Raw genomic sequence first — 17,163 nt, forward strand, 5'->3', positions numbered from 1 at the left:
CTGGGGTAAGAGGAGACCCCAAAATTAGTTACCACAAAATAACCTAGTCAAATAGAAATACTATCTGTAAAACTTGCAGGGCAGTTGCCAAGCCCAAATGAGATACAAGAAAGGGAAACTTGAAAGGAATAGAGTTCTGGTTAGGGCCAAATGGCGCTAGCAGCCACGTTTTTTAATCCTTTTGCAGAAACAAAGCAACTGTGACAGCAAAAGAAACCCACAGACCCTAGAACATGGAGTAGGCCGAAGCCTTCATAGACACAATACCTCTGAGACATCAGCAGGGCGAAGAAAGGGGAGTTTTTATGGTGCTATAAGCCAGAGACCCCAAAAATTGCCATCAAATACTCATCCATTCTGAGTAGAAAACTCAGCAAGCCAATGTGAAAACAATTCCCAAAACTAGAAGATTCACAGGCTTCCATTTACAAGTGAGCCCAGAAACACTAAGGGGAGACCTTCCACTTCTGCATATAAAGGATTAACGGTTATAAGAATTTCCCAGCCAGGCATGGCGGCTCACAACTGTAATCCTAGCACTGTGAAAGGCCAAGACGGGCGGGTTGTTTAAGCCCAGGAATTCAAGACCACCCTGGCCAACACTGCGAAACCCCATCTCTACTAAAAATACAAAAATTAAGTGCAGTGGTGGGCCTGCAGTCCCAGCTACTCGGGAGGCTGAGGCACAAGAATCGTTTGAGCCCAGGAGGCGGAGGTTGCAGTGAGCCAAGATTGCACCACTGCACTCCAGCCTGGGCAACAGAGCGAGACTCCGTCTCAAAAAAAAAAAATTTCCTTGGCTGGGTGCAGTGGCCAGCACTTTGGAAGGCTGAAGGAGGAGGATCTCTTGAGCTCAGGAGTTTGAGATCAGCCTGGGCAACACAGCAAGAGCCTGTCTCTTTAATAATAAATAAGAATTTCCCTCATGCTATAAACAACTACGAAATCAAGAAAAATACATGAAACAACTACTGCTTTCAGACATAGGACAACAGGCAGCGTTTGGGAAAAGGGAAACAGGTAAGCACAACAAATGCCCCAGATTACTACCCAGAAGCAGTTTCTGGGCCAAAAGGTAAAGAGAGACCCCAGAGTCTAGTAGTCTCTGGGACTTGAAGAGACAGAAGTCAGAGTTCAGGAAGACCAAGGCAGGCTGGGCGCAGTGGCTCACGCTTGTAATCCCAGCACTTTGGGAGGCCGAGGCGGGCAGATCACCTGAGGTCAAGAGTTCGAGACCAGCCTGGCTAACATGGTGAAACCCTGTCTCTACTAAAAATACAAAACCTGGCCGGGCGTGGTGGTGCACCCCTGTAATCTCAGTTACTCAGGAGGCTGAGGCAGGAGAATTGCTTGAATCAGGGAGGCGGAGGTTGCAGAGAGCACTCTGGCCTGGGCGAAAGAGCAAGGTTCCAACTCAAAAAACAAACAAACAAAAAAGACCAAGGCAGAATTGAAGGCAGAGGAGGACGAGAGGAGGAAGCTGCACAGAGCAAGCTCCTGAGAGCTGAAGGGTCTCCTGGAGTCTTTGGCCAAGTACTAACCTTCATATATGAAGGGTGAAACCAATAGACCAAGCAGCTGGAGCTCATATAGGGATGGGAATAGCCCATGTTTCCAGCAACCAGAAAAAAAGAGACATTCCACACAGAACAACAAATATAAGAGTGGCAGCAGGCCAGGCACGGTGGCTCACGCCTATAATCCCAACACTTTGGAAGGCTGAGGCGGGTGGATCACGAGGTCAGGAGTCCGAGACCAGCCTGACCAAGATGGTGAAACTCCATCCCTACTAAAATTAGCCAGGAGCAGTGGCGGGCGCCTGTAATCCCAGCTACTCAGGAGGCTGAGGCAGGAGAACCGCTTAAACCTGGGAGGCAGAGGTTGCAGTGAGCCGAAATTGTGCCACTGCACCCCAGCCTGGGCGACAGAGCAAGACTCTGTCTCAAAAAAGCAAAGGAACATCAGAAAGTAGGCAAACCATAAGAAAATTAACATCTTTAAAGTACTGAAACAATTAAAAAAAAAAAAAACCCGTCAGTCTCAAATGCTATACCTAGTGAAAATACATATTTTTTTACAACAGACTCTTTCAAATAAAAGCTGAAAGAATTAATCACCAGCAGAGCTGCCAATACAAGAAATGTCAAAGAAGTTTCCTTCAGGCCGAAGGAAAAACGGGCTGGGCGCAGTGGCTCACACCTGTAATCCCAGCACTTTGGGATGCTGAGGCAACAGGATTGCTTGAGCCCAGGAGTATGAGACGAGCCTGACCAACATGGTGAGACCCTGTCTCTACAAAAAAATACAAAAATTAGGGTTTACAAATATGACTTCAGGCCCAGCACGGTGGCTCACGCCTGTGATCCCAGCACTTTGGGAGACCTAGGCAGGTGGATTACTTGAGGTCAGTTTAAGACCAGCCTGGAGAACATGGCAAAACCCCATCTCTACTAAAAATACAAAAATTAGCTGAGTGTGGTCGCGCATGCCTGTAGTCCCAGCTACTCGGGAGGCTGAGGCAGGAGAATTGCTTGAACCCAGGAGGTAGAGGTTGCAGTGAGCCAAGATCACGCCACTGCACTCCAACCTGGACAACAGAGCAAAACTCCATCTCAAAACAAACAAACAAACAAACAAATATGACTTCAACATATTGCAAATACCTTCAACAACTCCAATATCCCTTTACAGATATCCCCTTACAGGCTGAGGTGGGAGGATCAGTTGAGCCCAGAAGGCGGAGGCTGCACTGAGTTGAGATCACACCACTGCACTCCACCCCAGGTGACACAGTGAGACCCTGTCTCAAATAAAAAAGAAAAGAAAAATGGATCTGCACTAAGGAATAAGGAGCAACACGATAGTAAATACCTGAGTTCATAAGACTTTTTAATTTCTTTAGTCTCTCTAAAAACATTGGCTATTTCACATGCATTGTGGGGCTCATAGCTTATGTAAAAATAAAACGTGTGACAATAATATCACAAAGAATAGAAGTGGGGAAATGAAAGCATTCTGTGCTACAGTTCTTACACTATCTGTGAAAGGATATTGTAGTTGTTGAAGGTATTCTGCAATATACTGAAGTCATATTTGTAAATCCTAGAGCAACCACTCAAAGAATACAACAGCACAGTATAGTAATAAGCTGACGGTGAAGACAAAATGATACCATTCAAAACCCTCTAAAAGTGGTTATGACAAGGGAAAGAAAAGGAAGAACAGATGGCACAATGGAAAAACCGGTGACTTACAAATAGTCTGGAGATTAACAGTAATGTGCTAACATTGGTGTTTTAATTTTGATAAATGTACTATGGTTATATAAGATATTCACATTAGGCCGGGCGCGGTGGCTCAAGCCTGTAATCCCAGCACTTTGGGAGGCCGAGATGGGCGGATCACGAGGTCAGGAGATCGAGACCATCCTGGCTAACACGGTGAAACCCCGTCTCTACTAAAAAAATACAAAAAACTAGCCGGGAGAGGTGGCGGGCGCCTGTAATCCCAGCTACTCGGGAGGCTGAGGCAGGAGAATGGAGTAAACCCAGGAGGCGGAGCTTGCAGTGAGCTGAGATCTGGCCACTGCACTCCAGCCTGGGCCACAGAGCGAGACTCCGTCTCAAAAAAAAAAAAAAAAAAAAGATATTCACATTAGTGGAAACTGAATTGGGGTATTCAGAGAGAAAGATTTCATCTTCCATATGTTTAGATTTTCTGCTGGAAGCAAGCATTTATAATCAAAATTTACCTGGGATACTTGGTAATTTATAATTAAAATTACCTGAGATACTTGAAACAGATTCTGGGGCCCCCACGCCAGAGTTACTGGATCAGAATCCAAGGATGGAGTCTTATAAACATGCATAAAACTTATGAAGCTTTCCTCATGAATCCAACACAACCCAACACAGGTCTGTATCTGGAAATTGAGATTAGATGGCCCTCCAGGCCACATCCCATCCTGAGGTCCTATGGTTCTTGGCAGTCCAAAGACTAAAAGTCTGGATAACCAGCAACGCTGAGAGAACAGTTTCAGTACAGCGGTGGGGATGAGAGTCAAGTTCGAGTTTTGAGGGGCCAGGACACAGTAACGAAGAAGACACAAGGAAAGGGAAAGGAAATGGAGATGGTAACATGAGGGGAGGGTGGGATCGGTGCACAACAGACATTTTCAGGATTAGGAACCTGGGTGTATTTTAAGGCAGAAATCAGAAGCCATTGGAGGGGAACAGATTGAAGACACAAGAGAGGCAAAGTGTTAGAGCTTTGGCCCCAAGATGGCCAGAAGCTAGGGAAGCCCCAGTGAGAGAGGCAGAGCTTGGCGAAGAGGAGGGATGAGAGAGCGTGGCTAAGGTTACGGAGGATTTCAGAGCGATGGCCACCTACCTAGAATGAGCCCCATGTGGCTGCTGAGTATTGGAAACATGGCTACTCCAAACTGAAATGCACTGTAAGAACACACACTGGATTTCAAAGACTACACATCTGTAATCCCAGCGCTTTGGGACGCAAAGTCCGGCAGATCACTTAAGCCAGGAGTTCAAGACCAGCCTGGGCAACGTGTCAAGACTCTGTCTCTACAAAAAATACAAAAATTAACCAGGTGTGGTGATGTGCACCTGTAGTCCCAGCTACTTGAGAGGCTGAGGTGGGAGGATCATCTGAGTCCAGGGAGGTGGAGGCTGCAGTGTGCCGTGATAGTGCTACTGCACTCCAGCCTGGGTGACAGAGCAAGACCCTGTCTCAAAAAAATATATATGTATATTCATTTAGACATATGCTGTTGCACACTTAGACTATAGTATGGTATCAGCATAAGTTTTATATTCACGGGGAAACCAACAAAATTCGTGTGACTCACTTCATTGTGGTCTGGAACCAAAGCTGTAATGCCTCCGAGGTATGCCTGTATATGTCTACTGGAAAATGTGAATCTAGAAATTATGGAAACTACAACTAGGCCAAAAAGAAACCCCACCAAACGGCCCTATATCAAAGAATAAAATCTCTTTCTAGAACCCCAGAATTTGCCTCTTTCACACTGAAGTTTAGCCAAATCTATGAAAAAAGAGCTTGCTAAACCAACTAATTATCAGTACAAATAAAATTACAATGAAAAGTATATGAAGATAATTTGGTCTCAGATGCCCTTTACATATAGCAATCAATTCACAAATGATGAGTCAATCATGTGCCTTCATGAAGGCAGGCCCTCAAGAGACCTACAACGGAAAGGAAAGCCACCAACAGGACAGAACCTGCTTCCTGAGCCCCCACCAAGTTCCAAAAAGGAGGACAGGGCTTCGTCCTCACCCTCAAGGAGTTGACAAACTGGGCTTGGTTATTATTCACACTTGGAAAGAATGAGGAAGATCAGTCAGTCCCCTCCAGGTCACTCGGGCTTCCTCCAAGCTCCTCTCGTTCAGATTTGCTGTGTCCTCCGGCCAGCATCTCTCCTCCATTCCGTAACTAAGAGGACCGTGAGGTAGCTTCCGGGTGCCTCCTCCCGCCATGGTTCTTCTGTCCATCAGCTGTTCCTTCCTCGACTCTGTGGTATGTGGCTAGGGGAGTTTCCAACTCCCAGGGGACATTTCAGTTCCCCAAAGATAACACAGCTTTGCGCAGTGGGTGTTTACTTGCTGGTGGTCTTATCTAGGATCAACACTGGCAGGTCTGCCTGGAGAGGCCTCCAGGGTCCAGGTAAGTGGAAGCTTCATGTCTCAGGAGGTACCTGGTCACCATAGTTAGGGTTTTTCTGTTTGGAAATTTTTTTTTTTTTTAATGGAGTTGGTGGCTCTGAAAAAGCTGCAAGTCTTCCCTGAGGACTACAGGCCTCTCTCTACCCTCTCCACATTCAGCCTCTCTGGGCTCCAGGACCAAAAGATGTCTACACTCAGGTGGCAGACAGGTCTGTGAAGACCTCCTGGTGACATGCTCACATGTTGCTGGGACTAAAGGTGGGATTTTAGCCACCACAGTGGGCTGGTGGTGAGATGTTTACCAACAGGAGGTACTTTGTCCCTCATGTCCCACTTAAAGATACAGTCCAACCCGGTCTGTGCTTCTGCTGTCCCAAGAGACTCTAGAAAGCTCCAATCCAGGCCGGGCGCGGTGGCTCACATCTGTAATCCCGGCACTTTGGGAGGCCGAGGCGGGTGGATCACGAGGTCAGGAGATCGAGACCATCCTGGCTAACATGGTGAAACCCTATCTCTACTAAAAATACAAAAAATGAGCCAGGCGTGGTGGCGGGCGCCTATAGTCCCAGCTACTTGGGAGGCTGAGGCAGGAGAATGGCGTGAACCCAGGAGGCGGAGCTTGCAGTAAGCCAAGATTGCGCCACTGCACTCCAGCCTGGGCAACAGAGCGAGACTCCATCTCAAAAAAAAAAGAAAAAAGAAAAAAAGAAAGCTCCAATCCACCCCGAGGTTGATCTTTTAAGTAGGATAGGTGGTCATTTGGCAATCATTTGCTCTGCTGCCTAAATGTCCTCCTCACTGGACATCCTGCCCCAATTCCATCCTGTTCAGCGCAGACTGATTTTCCTGGAACACCACGTTCATTACGGAGCCAGATGGCATATCAGAAAGAGCACTGTATTAGGAGCCAAGAGATCCATGGGAGAGTCCCAGCATTGCCCCTGATGGCTGTATAGCTTTGGGCAAAGTGCGGCCCTTCTGGCATTCAGTTTTTCTTCTAGCAAAATAAAGGATTCAGCCTCCAGTGCCTTAAATTCGTCTTTCCAACTCTTTCATTCATACTATGGTCTCTCTCCTCAAGAATCCTCGGTGGCTGCCCTCCTGCAAAAAGAGCCCAAACTTACTGGGCTAGCAGCTCCCAAGGCATCCATCACCTGGCCCCAAACCACCTTCTAATGTTTTTGTTATGACCCCATCGCCATCCTCCTCCAAGCCATCCAGCCTTCTCCTTGCTGCACTGACATACCCTACCCACACCTTCACCTCCCCTCTGCTTGTCGCAAAGCCCTGCCTTCAAAGCCCTGCCCCAAGTTCCCCACAGGCCTCTTTCCTGGAGCCTTTGCTAACATCCCCGCGGCAAGCCCCAGCCTAAGGTGAGCTCCTCTCCTGAACTGCTAGAACTTCTCTGCAGACAACTCATTGGCCCTTAGGGGTTCCTGCCAGGGACCAGTTGGATGAAGCACCCGAGAAGGGAAGAAATTCCTGGGACCAAGGGAAATGAGGCAGTGGCCTCGGCCTGTGCTGGGAAGTCCTACGGGCCTGGTATGACACCGCTGTCATCTGCAGGGTGTTTTACAGGTTAGAAGCCACCTTTCCCCCCATCGCCTCATTTCACCCTCAAAGACTCTGGGTAAGGGGAATTATCTGTGGTCTGCCTAAGGCCAGTCGACGAGGGAGGAGCCAGCCCTGTGCTAAGCGCTAAGCGCAGATCTTCCACCTCCAGGTCCAATGCACTTCCCTCTCAGAAGAGGCATCCGCTAAAAGGGACCAAAGCTGCTGGGGGAAGGCAAGGCAAGGCAAACTCCCATGAGAAAAAACGCCAGGCCAGGCAGTCATGTCACAGCACCTGGCAGAAAGGACGGAAGCGCAGCCACTGGCTGAAGTTATCCCCACACCCGCTGTCTGGAGAAGATGATCAGGAGCAGTCTGCTCAACCCGAAGGTAGGACTCTCCTCCTCGGGAAGGTGTAGGATCACCAGCCTGGCTCCCCGCGGGCTCCCAGGGCTCACAGAGGCCAGAGCAGCAACAGCACATGGGAAACAACGGGGCGCCAGACTGGGGAGATCTCAGAGCTCTCCTAGTGACGACAGCCTCATTTTACACAGGGAGAAAGGGCGAGTAAGCTAAGGTCACACAGCAACAAAGCCGCACCCAGACCCCAGAGCCACTCTCCTCCCTCCCTCCTCCACCAGGGCCATGCCCACTTGGGGCACCCTGCCACCCTGTGTTCAGGGACAGCTGGAGCACATGCTTCACCCCTCGCCAACCCAGCAATCCCGCAGGGCATCTGACCTCCACTGTTGACTTCTACCCAGAGGACATGAACATTTTTAGTTCCCAAGGAATGTACATTGTACATCAGCCCCACGGAAGCTAGGCCACCTCTGAGATGGGGTTGCTGGTTTAAAACAAACACCAGCCTTCCTATATAAGGACCCGACAGCCACCAGGCACCACCTCCGCCAGGAATTGCAGGTAGGCTCTCTCTCCACTCTCTGCGTGCATGTTTGCTGACAGGTTTATTGCCCGTGACTGCTGCCCGTTCATTTAACTTCTCTGGGCCTCAGGAGTCCCCTCTAAACACAGGGGATGTTGGACAATCTGAGTCTGTCTGGCTGCTCAGAGACAAGGCTTCGTTTAGGAGCTGCCTCTAATCCCCCTCCCCACTAAGTCCCCTGGGGCCCTTGCTGGTTCAGCTTCCTCACTCCTCATGAGAAGGAGTGAGGGACAAAAGGCACTGGGGAGGACCCCCAGCCCCCTATCGAGTCTTGCTGCAGGCATTCTGCCCTGAACAGCCTTGGAGAAGAGAACACACATCCATTCTCTTCTACCTTGGGAGGTGGAGGGGGGTCCTGTCTACACAGCAGTCAGGACCCCAGATAGTGAAGCCCCCTCACGCCATTTGCTGGGCTCCTACCTGAGCTAGCTCAGAGGCACATGAGAAGGGGAGGCGGCTGCCTGGAGACCCTCTCTCCCCCAGGTCCACCTGTCTGCAACCCAGCTGAGGCCATGCCCTCCCCAGGGAATGTCTGCAGCCTCCTGCTCCTCGGCTTGCTCTGGCTGGACTTGGCCATGGCAGGCTCCAGCTTCCTGAGCCCTGACCACCAGAGAGTCCAGGTGAGAGCTTCCCACAGAGCCCCACATGCCGACTAGGGTCTCCTGTTCCGGCCCTGCCACTTAGCAACCAGTTCTGTGACCTAGAGCAGCGGTGCAATCTCTGGGCTTCGGCCTTCTCCCAGAGCACAAAGGACTGGGTCTGACCTCACTCTTTCTGGAAGGACATGGGGGCTTGGGGTCCTAAAGAGACTATTTCCCCCTTCCAGCAGAGAAAAGAGTCCAAGAAGCCACCAGCCAAGCTGCAGCCCCGAGCTCTAGGAGGCTGGCTCCGCCCGGAAGATGGAGATCAGGCAGAGGATGAACTGGAAATCCAGGTTGGTACCTCTGCAGTTTTATGTTTCTGTGGCGGCGAGGGTGGGGTCGGGAGAGGGAGGGCAGGGACAGGTGGCAGTGAACAGGGCCCCAACTACAAGCTCCCCAGAACTATAAAACCAGTATCACAGGAGCTGAGCTCTGCCCTGGGCTCTGTGAGGTCTTTGCCCATTAAGAGAAAAACATCTGGGAGAAGTAACTTTGCTACAACAGAATAGGGATGGAGGGAGACTGGGCAGGGGAGAGAGGGTGCCAGAGCCTCCAGGTAACTCAAAGGGGACAGAAAATACAGTGCCCAGAGGCAAAGACACCCAGAAATAAACGGCAGGCTCAGACTGAAGATGTTTCTCTGCAGAAAACCGTGTTTTACTCAGGGGCTTCTAGGGCCTGAACTGGGGGATGGAGTGCTTTGAAATAGCACCCTGGATGGGAGAGCCGGCGCCAGCCCAGGCTCCAGCACTCACTCACCTCACCTGGAGGCAAGGAGGGCAGGTCTGGACGATTTGCTCTGACAAATCGTGTGGGGGGCAAGGAGAAAGTTAAGACAACCCAGAGATGGAGAGGAGGAGGGAGTAAAGGATTTTACGGGGTTGTCTACATAAACTTCCTGTGGCTGAGGTTCAGGGAATGGTTTCTTCTAAGCATTTGGTTAGTGACACCATTTCACGGCTAAGGCAGGATTCCCCCAAGGTAGCACTTAATAATGGCAGTTATTAAACACTGTGCCGGAGGATACCAGCTTCACCTCTAACCGCCCCACCTCCTCCCTACGACAAGCTGTGAGGTAAGCAGGGCTGGCATTATTCCCACTTTAGAGCCGAGGAACGGTTCAGAGGGGAACTCACTTGCCCAACGTACCACAGCGGAGTGTGGCAGAGATGCAACGCAAGGTCAGGGCTGATTCCAGTCCCCAAGCCCTCTTCCTCCGCATTGCTCTGATGAACAGAGACAGCGCACAGTGGCCCCGGGGAGGCCTCTTCCTTCCAGAGAAGGAGTGAAATGTGCCCGCCTTGGCCTCTGCCTGCCTGTTCACCATACTCTTCTCCAGTCGAGGAATAAAGCCGTCGGAAGCTCCCCCAGCCCCTGCTCGCTCTCATCCTCACCAGTGCCTAGTGGTGTTCAGACCTTTCCTCTACATGATAGGATACACTAGATTCCCATTTGAAAGAGCTGCATATCCTTATGCCAAAACCAGGATATTTTGCTGGTGAGACGGCCAGCTCCACACATGGTCATCCCAGCCAGAGGAGCTGCACATTAGCCCAGATGAGAAAGAGGTCTTGGTGGCTGATGATGCAAGGTGGGGTTGGTACAGCGGGAACGTTGCAGTTTCTGTGAAAGCCAGACTCAGAGCATGTGACCCACGCTGCCTTGGCTGGAACCAGAAGTCAAACACCTGGGGGGTGTTGGTGCTGCCAGAAGAGGAGCGGCTGCAGAGCCCGGGAGTGCCCCACTACCAAACCCCTCACAACCTAGTGTCCCACCCACCTCTCTCATCTCAGGCCCCTCTACCTCCCCACAAACGTTTCCCTCCCAAAATCAAGTTTCAGAGTAGAAGACTTTGGAGACCAAGTCCCACTCCCATTGAACAGATGGGCCACTGAGGCCAAGAGGGAAGCTGGCCCCCACCACCAGCCAGCACCATGACACCTCTCACTTGCCTGTACCACAGCGCCAGGTGTTAGGCCAGCCCAGCAGTCTCCCAGACCGCTGCTCCTGTTCACTAAGATGTCTGCCAGGTGATGGGCCACCCTGCATTTGCCTCAGCAGTGGAAGAAAAATGAGTATTTACCGGAGGGAATGGAAGGCCCCAACTTTCCTTACCAAAAAAAAAAAAATCAATCATGTCATTCCCCACTGGGTCCATCTTCATGGTGGAGTTAAGGGGAGGGAGATTTCAAAAAGGGAACACATTATTGGTTGGTTAATAGTTTCTCTGCGCCTGTGTCCACACCTGTAAAACGGGTACAGTGGTAGTGCCTACCCCACAGGGAGGCCCTGAGGATGCCTGGCCTGACGCAGAGAAAGGGAATGGGACTAAAGCGGTTTTCAGGGCCAGGTGGGTTTAAAAGTCCTGCATCCTAGTCCTTGGCCTCCAACTGTGCTTGGGCTTCTACTGTGAGGACCAAATGACCCAGCACTAAGATCCTTCCCTGATTCAAGATAAGACAGCGCCCAACATGGCCAGGCACCAATGCAGCCACTGGCACCAATGCAGCCACTGGCAAAGAGAGGCAATCTGAGCTCCCAAGGAAAGTCAGCCATGTGGCTGCAGCAGAGTTCCTTCCCACTTAAAGCTTTGAGCTCCAGAAAAACATCTCAGGAACGCCTGGAAAACGGGAGAGATGGGGAGCTCTCCCTGTAGAGGGGGAGAAATGGAGGCACAGAAAGGAGGACTTGGTTCAGAGCCTCCTTCTAGGAAAACATCAGCTTCCTTTTGATTTTCCAGGCATCAAAGAAAGGGTTATGCATATGAGAGGAAAAAATACCTAGGGAAGGAAAAAAAAAGGAGAAGAAACAGACAAGAGGGAAAGCAGAAAGAGCTGGGGGCAGGGAAGGAATAGAAGGCCAGTAGGCCAGTGCTGAGAATGCCGGGCAGACCCCCCTGCCAGGGCCCGAAATGCTGCCATTGGTGACTCAACCGTTTGTCTTCAAAACTGCAAAGGAGAAAAAAGTCTCATACCAGGGGCCACCACAGCTTTTATCAGCAATCCCCCTAGAGGCTAAGGCTGGGAGGCATGAGACCGCAAGGTAAGTAAGTGTCTGACAGATGGTGAATGGGAAGGTGAGCTGTGGCCCTGAGAAAGGAAGAGAATCTGGCTGAGGTGTCACTTGGCAGTCCCTGCTGGGGCCCAAAGGCCATTCTCCCTCTCCACTCCTGAGGAGAGAGCAGACAGCCCAGAGCCCCCTTTGGGATGGGGATGGGCATGACCTCTGACATCTCCTGGGTCCTCCCTGCCCTGCCTCCTAGTTCAACGCCCCCTTTGATGTTGGAATCAAGCTGTCAGGGGTTCAGTACCAGCAGCACAGCCAGGCCCTGGGGAAGTTTCTTCAGGACATCCTCTGGGAAGAGGCCAAAGGTGAGTCCTGCCTGGACCAGGGCTGCTTGATTTCCTTGCAGCCCCACGTGGGAGTTCACTCTGTGGGTGACGAGAGTTTTCCCCAATCTCCGCCTCTCCAAAAGAACTTCTAATTTCCCTTTCCCAAAGATCTGCAGGAGAGTGGTTGGCCAGTATTTGTGAGTGGCTCAGAGGGGAGTTCATCATAGTCTTTGTGTTCAAAGAATGTTCTAAGAACTAGTACATTAGCTAGCTTTGGGGCCTCAGCTGAATCTCAGCTTCCTTAACTGTAAAATGGAGCTATTTTACCTATTGCGGGAGTCTACAATTATTTGGTGTTACACCATCTTCACTGCGTAATTTTACTCCACAAACAAAAAGGAATTGGCGCCAAAGTAGTACTCAGAACAGGTTCTGCAGGCTGTTAAGCAGTGCCTTCAAATATTAGAGCTTCCTGAGTTAAGCAAAGGGTTTGCTTTGAATCCCCTCTTCTTGTAAAAGAAAAAAAGAAACCGCCCGACTGATTGAGGTGGCAGAAAACACCTGCACATCTGCAAAGCACTGTCGTCACCAAGGCAGTGACCCTTCACCCCTGGGGAACAGCAGGGGTAGCATTCACCCCGCTGTGCAAACGAGGAAACCAAGACTCAGCTTTGAGGTGACTTACCCAGGGCACAACAGTCTGACTCCAAGGCCAGTGCTTTCCCGCAACCCCCACCATTACATCCCACCTGCAATGTCACCATAGAAGAAAAACACTAGCAGGACAGTACGCCCAGCATTCTGACTCAACCTCTTCCTTTCCAGAGGCCCCAGCTGACAAGTGATTGCCCACAAGCCTCACTCACCTCTCTCTTCCTCCCAAGCCTAGAAGCGCTCATCTGGCCTTTCACTTGCTTCTGCCGCAACTCCCACGACTGTTGTACAAGCTCAGGAGGTGAATAAATGTTCAAACTGTAGGCTGATGTTCCAAATGGGAATTTATTTCAAAGAGGAAAAGTTAACATTTCACTTTAAAAAAATCAAAATAATAAAAATGAAAATAATTATTGGTCTACGGTCTGTGGGAAGGGAATAAAAGGACAAGTAGTAAGGCCAGTGTGCATGCTTAGAAAACCTAACCACACCAGCTCACTCAAGCAAAGAAGCTACTGTATGTGCACGCATTGTACGGAATTAAGACTGGGTTTCTTAGAGGAGGAGACAAAGGGGGAGAGCAGGAGGGAAAGGGGAAGAGGAGGAGGGAGGGAGAAAACGAGGAGGGAGAGGAAGAGAGAGGAGAGAGAAAGTGGGACTAAGAGAAAGGGAAGAGAGGAAGAACAAAGACACAGTTCCTTTACACATCAGGGCTTCCTGAGTGCAAGGCTGCACTAACAGCTTATTAACAACCAGCCAGGCCTGTGTGGACAAAGAAACTTCAGGATGACATTATCGGAGCCAACATCCATTCAAGATCGGAGAGGAAGACAGGAATGCCCAAGAATGAATTTGAAGTTAGACGTTAAGTGAGGTGCCCAGCGGCTCTTGGGCACTGCTAGACAGCGCTGAAAGAGCTGCGTTCTCCTTCCTCCCTTCTCCACTACTGAGAAGGCCACTACTGACAAAGCAGATGCCTCATGTGGGCAAGGCTGGCTGTCACCGTGGTTCCCTTACTGATACCTGGTGGGATCCCCAAACATTCCCTCAACTCCAGCTTACAGCAGACATGAGCCTTGACTCTTATGTTCAACAACTTAATTCCAGTTACGACACTGGTCTTCCCGGGGAAAGGCCACTCAGTCACGCCCACCTTAGCCTAAACGTGTGGACTGAGTGTGGGCAACGGATGGGACACATCACTAAAGGGAGGGAAAGGCAAAGAACAAGGCGGCCCCAAAGAGCAGCACCGCCCACTTGCCAACTCAGCCATCTGAGCACTTGTAAGAAGCATGCAGGAAGCTGTCTGCAGAGACAGCTGGGGTAATGCCCGCACTCTGGGAAACCCGCACCACAGAGGGTGCTAGGAGCCGAGTGTCTCCTCAAGTAAAATTCTGGCCGCCCCACACTCAGGCACTAACCACTGATCAGGTGCGGCAGACAGACAGAAACCCAACTGCTCTCCCTCACATAGGAGCTGTGGTCTGTGAACACCACCGTCATCCGGGAACTTCTTAGAAATGCAGAATCTTGGGCAGCACCCCAGCCCTAATCTATCAGGATCTGCATTTTAACAAGATCCCCAGGCTACTTAGTAAATGGCTAATGGGAAATGGCTTCTTACAATTCCATGTGAATCTACAAGTATCTGTAAACAAAAGTTCAATTTTAAAATATGACTTGTTGATTGATAGAAATTCACTTACATTGGTTAGGCCATGGGTATAAAGATGTGGGGATTAAAAAAAAAAAAAAAGAAGCCCCTTCTCAGGTGTCACAGCACACTGCAGGCCCCCCACTAACCCCCCCCACCCCGACAGCCATGCCCCTACCTCCCCAGGCACCTGGCACAAGTGGGTACAGAGATCAACACACTTGTCCTGGAACGTAACCATCTCAGCTCTGTCACTTAGTTAGGATACAACCTTGGTTATCACTAACTGCCCACAGCCCTCTTATCAATAGCTAGAGAAGAGGAGCGAAGGCCCAAAATGGCCAAAGTGGTCAGGAGCTGGTTTCTTTTTGAGAAAGCACCCACTGATTGGGCTTGGGAGAGCATGGGTACCGGGCTCTGAACAAATGCTGGTCACCTGATGCTTCCCCCACCAAAGACAAGAACTTACTTCTCTCTCAAAGGAATCACAAGTATTATTACTAGCTCGCCTGGGTCATTCAAATAGAAACAGATATTGCGCCCCACCGTGGACTGGGCACTCTCACCTGTGCCAGGCAACAAGGTGTAGTGCAAAGATCTGGGCTTTCGTTTTGGACCTGAATTTGGATACCAGCTGTATGATCCAGGCCAAGACTGAATTTCTCAGGCTCCTCACATGTAAAATGCCTACCTTGCTGAGTTACTGCCAAGACTGAACGTGAGATCTCACATGAGCCGTAGCTGCTAGGCACAGGGCCCGGCACGTAGCTAAGCATTCAATTACTAGAGCAGCCGGCACTTACCGCCACACCCCTGATGTGCACCAGGCACCATGTTAAATACTCATGCAGATTAATGTGATTTCACTTCATTTTCACAGCAAGCCCACTTATGAGGGAGAAAACTAAAGCTCAGAGAAATTAAGTTAACTTTCCCAAAGTCACACAGCAAGTACGTGGCCAACTCACGTCCATCGTCAGAGGGCTCAGGTGCTGCTTTTCCATCTGGCTCCACGGCCTCTCAGCCAGTGCGGCTTCCCTCGCTCCACTGCCTAGGATGAGAGAGGTTTCCATTTTCATTCATTTTTCTTCAGAGTACACTGGGTGAACGTGGTAGCAGGGTGAGGACAATTTCAAGTCAACAATGGGCAGAAATATAATTTATCAAAGAAAATGGTCAGAGGACACCTTTGAGAAAATGTATTATTTCAAACATGTTCCTGTATCAGCTTTCTTAAACCGACTCCTTCATGCATCGTTTAATGATACCACTATAACTGATCGTCTCTAAAGTGGGGTGTAGGTACCCCTAGGGTGAGCGAGCTATTTGCTGGAGAAAAAAAATTCTCCTTGTGAAAAAACTTTTACCTTGTGTATAATTAGCATAACAGCACATGTATTTAAGTTCTTATACACTTATAGGTGTGTGTTCAGAAATTCTCCTAAGACAGTGCACATAGAAGAGTTGAGACGCCTCCACTAAGCTACCCACCTTCATCTGAATCCACTTTCAAATGTCACTGGCATTTGGGAGGTCAAGGCGGGTGGGTCACCTGAGATCAGGAGTGCAAGGCCAAACTGGCCAACACAGCAAAACCTCATCACTACTTAAAATTAAATAAAAAAAAAAAAAAAAAATTAGCCAGGCATGCTGGTGGGCGCCTGTAATCCCAGCTACTCAGGAGGCTGAGGCAGGAGAATCACTTGAACCTGGGAGACGGAGGTTGCAGTGAGCCAAGATCAGGCCACTGCATTCCAGCCTGGGCGAGAGAGTGACACTCAGTCTCAAAAAAAAAATCAAAACCAAAAAAAGATGTCACTGGCAAATGAGCACTTTTTAATACAGTGACCCTGAGAGGGACTGGCTGGCCACTAATCACCATCTTTGACAGAGTTTGCTTCTTCAATCACTGTACATTCTGGTGGCCATTCGCCCTTACTTTACAAAAATGAATGAAGCAAAATGAAGGTGCTCAGAGCAAATGATGAGTATCGGTCCCAAGTTTCCTACAGAAAGATGGAAACACCAGAAAAGTCAAGGACAGACAATCACAAGGACCATCACTGAGTGAAAGCCAACTGCACATTTGACTGTGAACGAACTGAGACAAAGTTCAGAACGATGCCAAAGATACATCATCAAAAATTGTATCTAAAAGACAAGGCAGCAACAGAGACTTCAAAGGTGTTCAGTATTCTTGCGAGAGAGCCTTCCTTTTTATGTGTAAGTTTACTTTTTGGCCAGTGCACCTGTATTCAAGAATACCTTAGTACAAAATAGGGGGGCTGAGTGCAAGTAATGAAACAGAATTTCCTCCAGAGTTTACCCAGAGGCATCAGGAATTCAGTCCAACGCCCACCATCCAACTGATTCATCAACACCCCCAGGGACTAGATTTTTCTTCCTCCTACAGCCTTGTGCTGGAAACAAAAAAAAAGAAAAGAAAGTATCTACATAGGTTAGAAAGAGGCAGTGCATCTGAGTTCCCAGGCGGTAAAATTACTTAACACTCTAAGGCTGTAGAACTTTAAGAATTCTTGGCTGGATGCCATGGCTCACACCTGTAATCCCAGCACTTTGGGAAGCTGAGGTGGGTGAATCACGAGGTCAGGAGATCGAGACCATCCTGGCTAACACGGTGAAACCCTGTCTCTACTAAAAATACAAAAAAAAAAAATTAGCC

At 49.6% G+C, this 17,163-nt stretch overlaps 2 protein-coding genes across 10 annotated transcripts in view; one reads left to right on the forward strand and one right to left on the reverse strand.

Annotated features, from left to right (window-relative positions):
- Positions 1 to 5,597: 5,597 nt before the first annotated feature.
- GHRL (ghrelin and obestatin prepropeptide) lies at positions 5,598 to 13,228 on the forward strand. 7 transcript variants are annotated; one of them, XM_023218453.2, is made up of 7 exons: positions 5,598 to 5,703; positions 7,426 to 7,643; positions 7,895 to 8,177; positions 8,683 to 8,819; positions 9,026 to 9,133; positions 12,103 to 12,211; positions 12,998 to 13,149. In XM_023218453.2, exons 4-7 carry the CDS (start codon positions 8,712 to 8,714, stop codon positions 13,015 to 13,017), a joined length of 345 nt encoding a protein of 114 aa, XP_023074221.2. In that variant the 5' UTR covers positions 5,598 to 5,703; positions 7,426 to 7,643; positions 7,895 to 8,177; positions 8,683 to 8,711; the 3' UTR covers positions 13,018 to 13,149. The 7 variants fall into 7 exon arrangements, with proteins under 7 accessions (XP_023074221.2, XP_023074224.2, XP_023074225.2 ...); XM_023218456.3 differs by having other exon boundaries at positions 7,426 to 8,177; positions 9,029 to 9,133; positions 12,998 to 13,228; XM_023218457.3 differs by lacking the exon at positions 7,426 to 7,643 and having other exon boundaries at positions 9,029 to 9,133; positions 12,998 to 13,228.
- The window catches only part of LOC116418709, an 11,898-nt gene continuing 1,155 nt past the window's right edge, over positions 6,421 to 17,163 (reverse strand). The window contains exons 2-5 of one of the 3 annotated variants that reach the window (XM_031935172.1): positions 13,039 to 13,151; positions 11,423 to 11,490; positions 10,789 to 10,893; positions 6,421 to 6,803 (exon numbers count right to left, since the gene is read on the reverse strand). In XM_031935172.1, coding sequence (XP_031791032.1) covers positions 6,779 to 6,803; positions 10,789 to 10,893; positions 11,423 to 11,490; positions 13,039 to 13,151 — 311 coding nt within the window. In that variant the 3' untranslated portion in view covers positions 6,421 to 6,778. Of the gene's footprint in view, positions 6,804 to 10,788; positions 10,894 to 11,422; positions 11,491 to 13,038; positions 13,175 to 17,163 lie in introns of those variants that run through there. The other 2 variants (XM_031935171.1, XR_004228841.1) reach the window with 2 other exon arrangements.

The sequence above is a fragment of the Piliocolobus tephrosceles genome, chromosome 2 (genome assembly GCF_002776525.5).
Source record: "Piliocolobus tephrosceles isolate RC106 chromosome 2, ASM277652v3, whole genome shotgun sequence".
In the NCBI taxonomy this organism is placed as follows: domain Eukaryota; kingdom Metazoa; phylum Chordata; class Mammalia; order Primates; family Cercopithecidae; genus Piliocolobus; species Piliocolobus tephrosceles.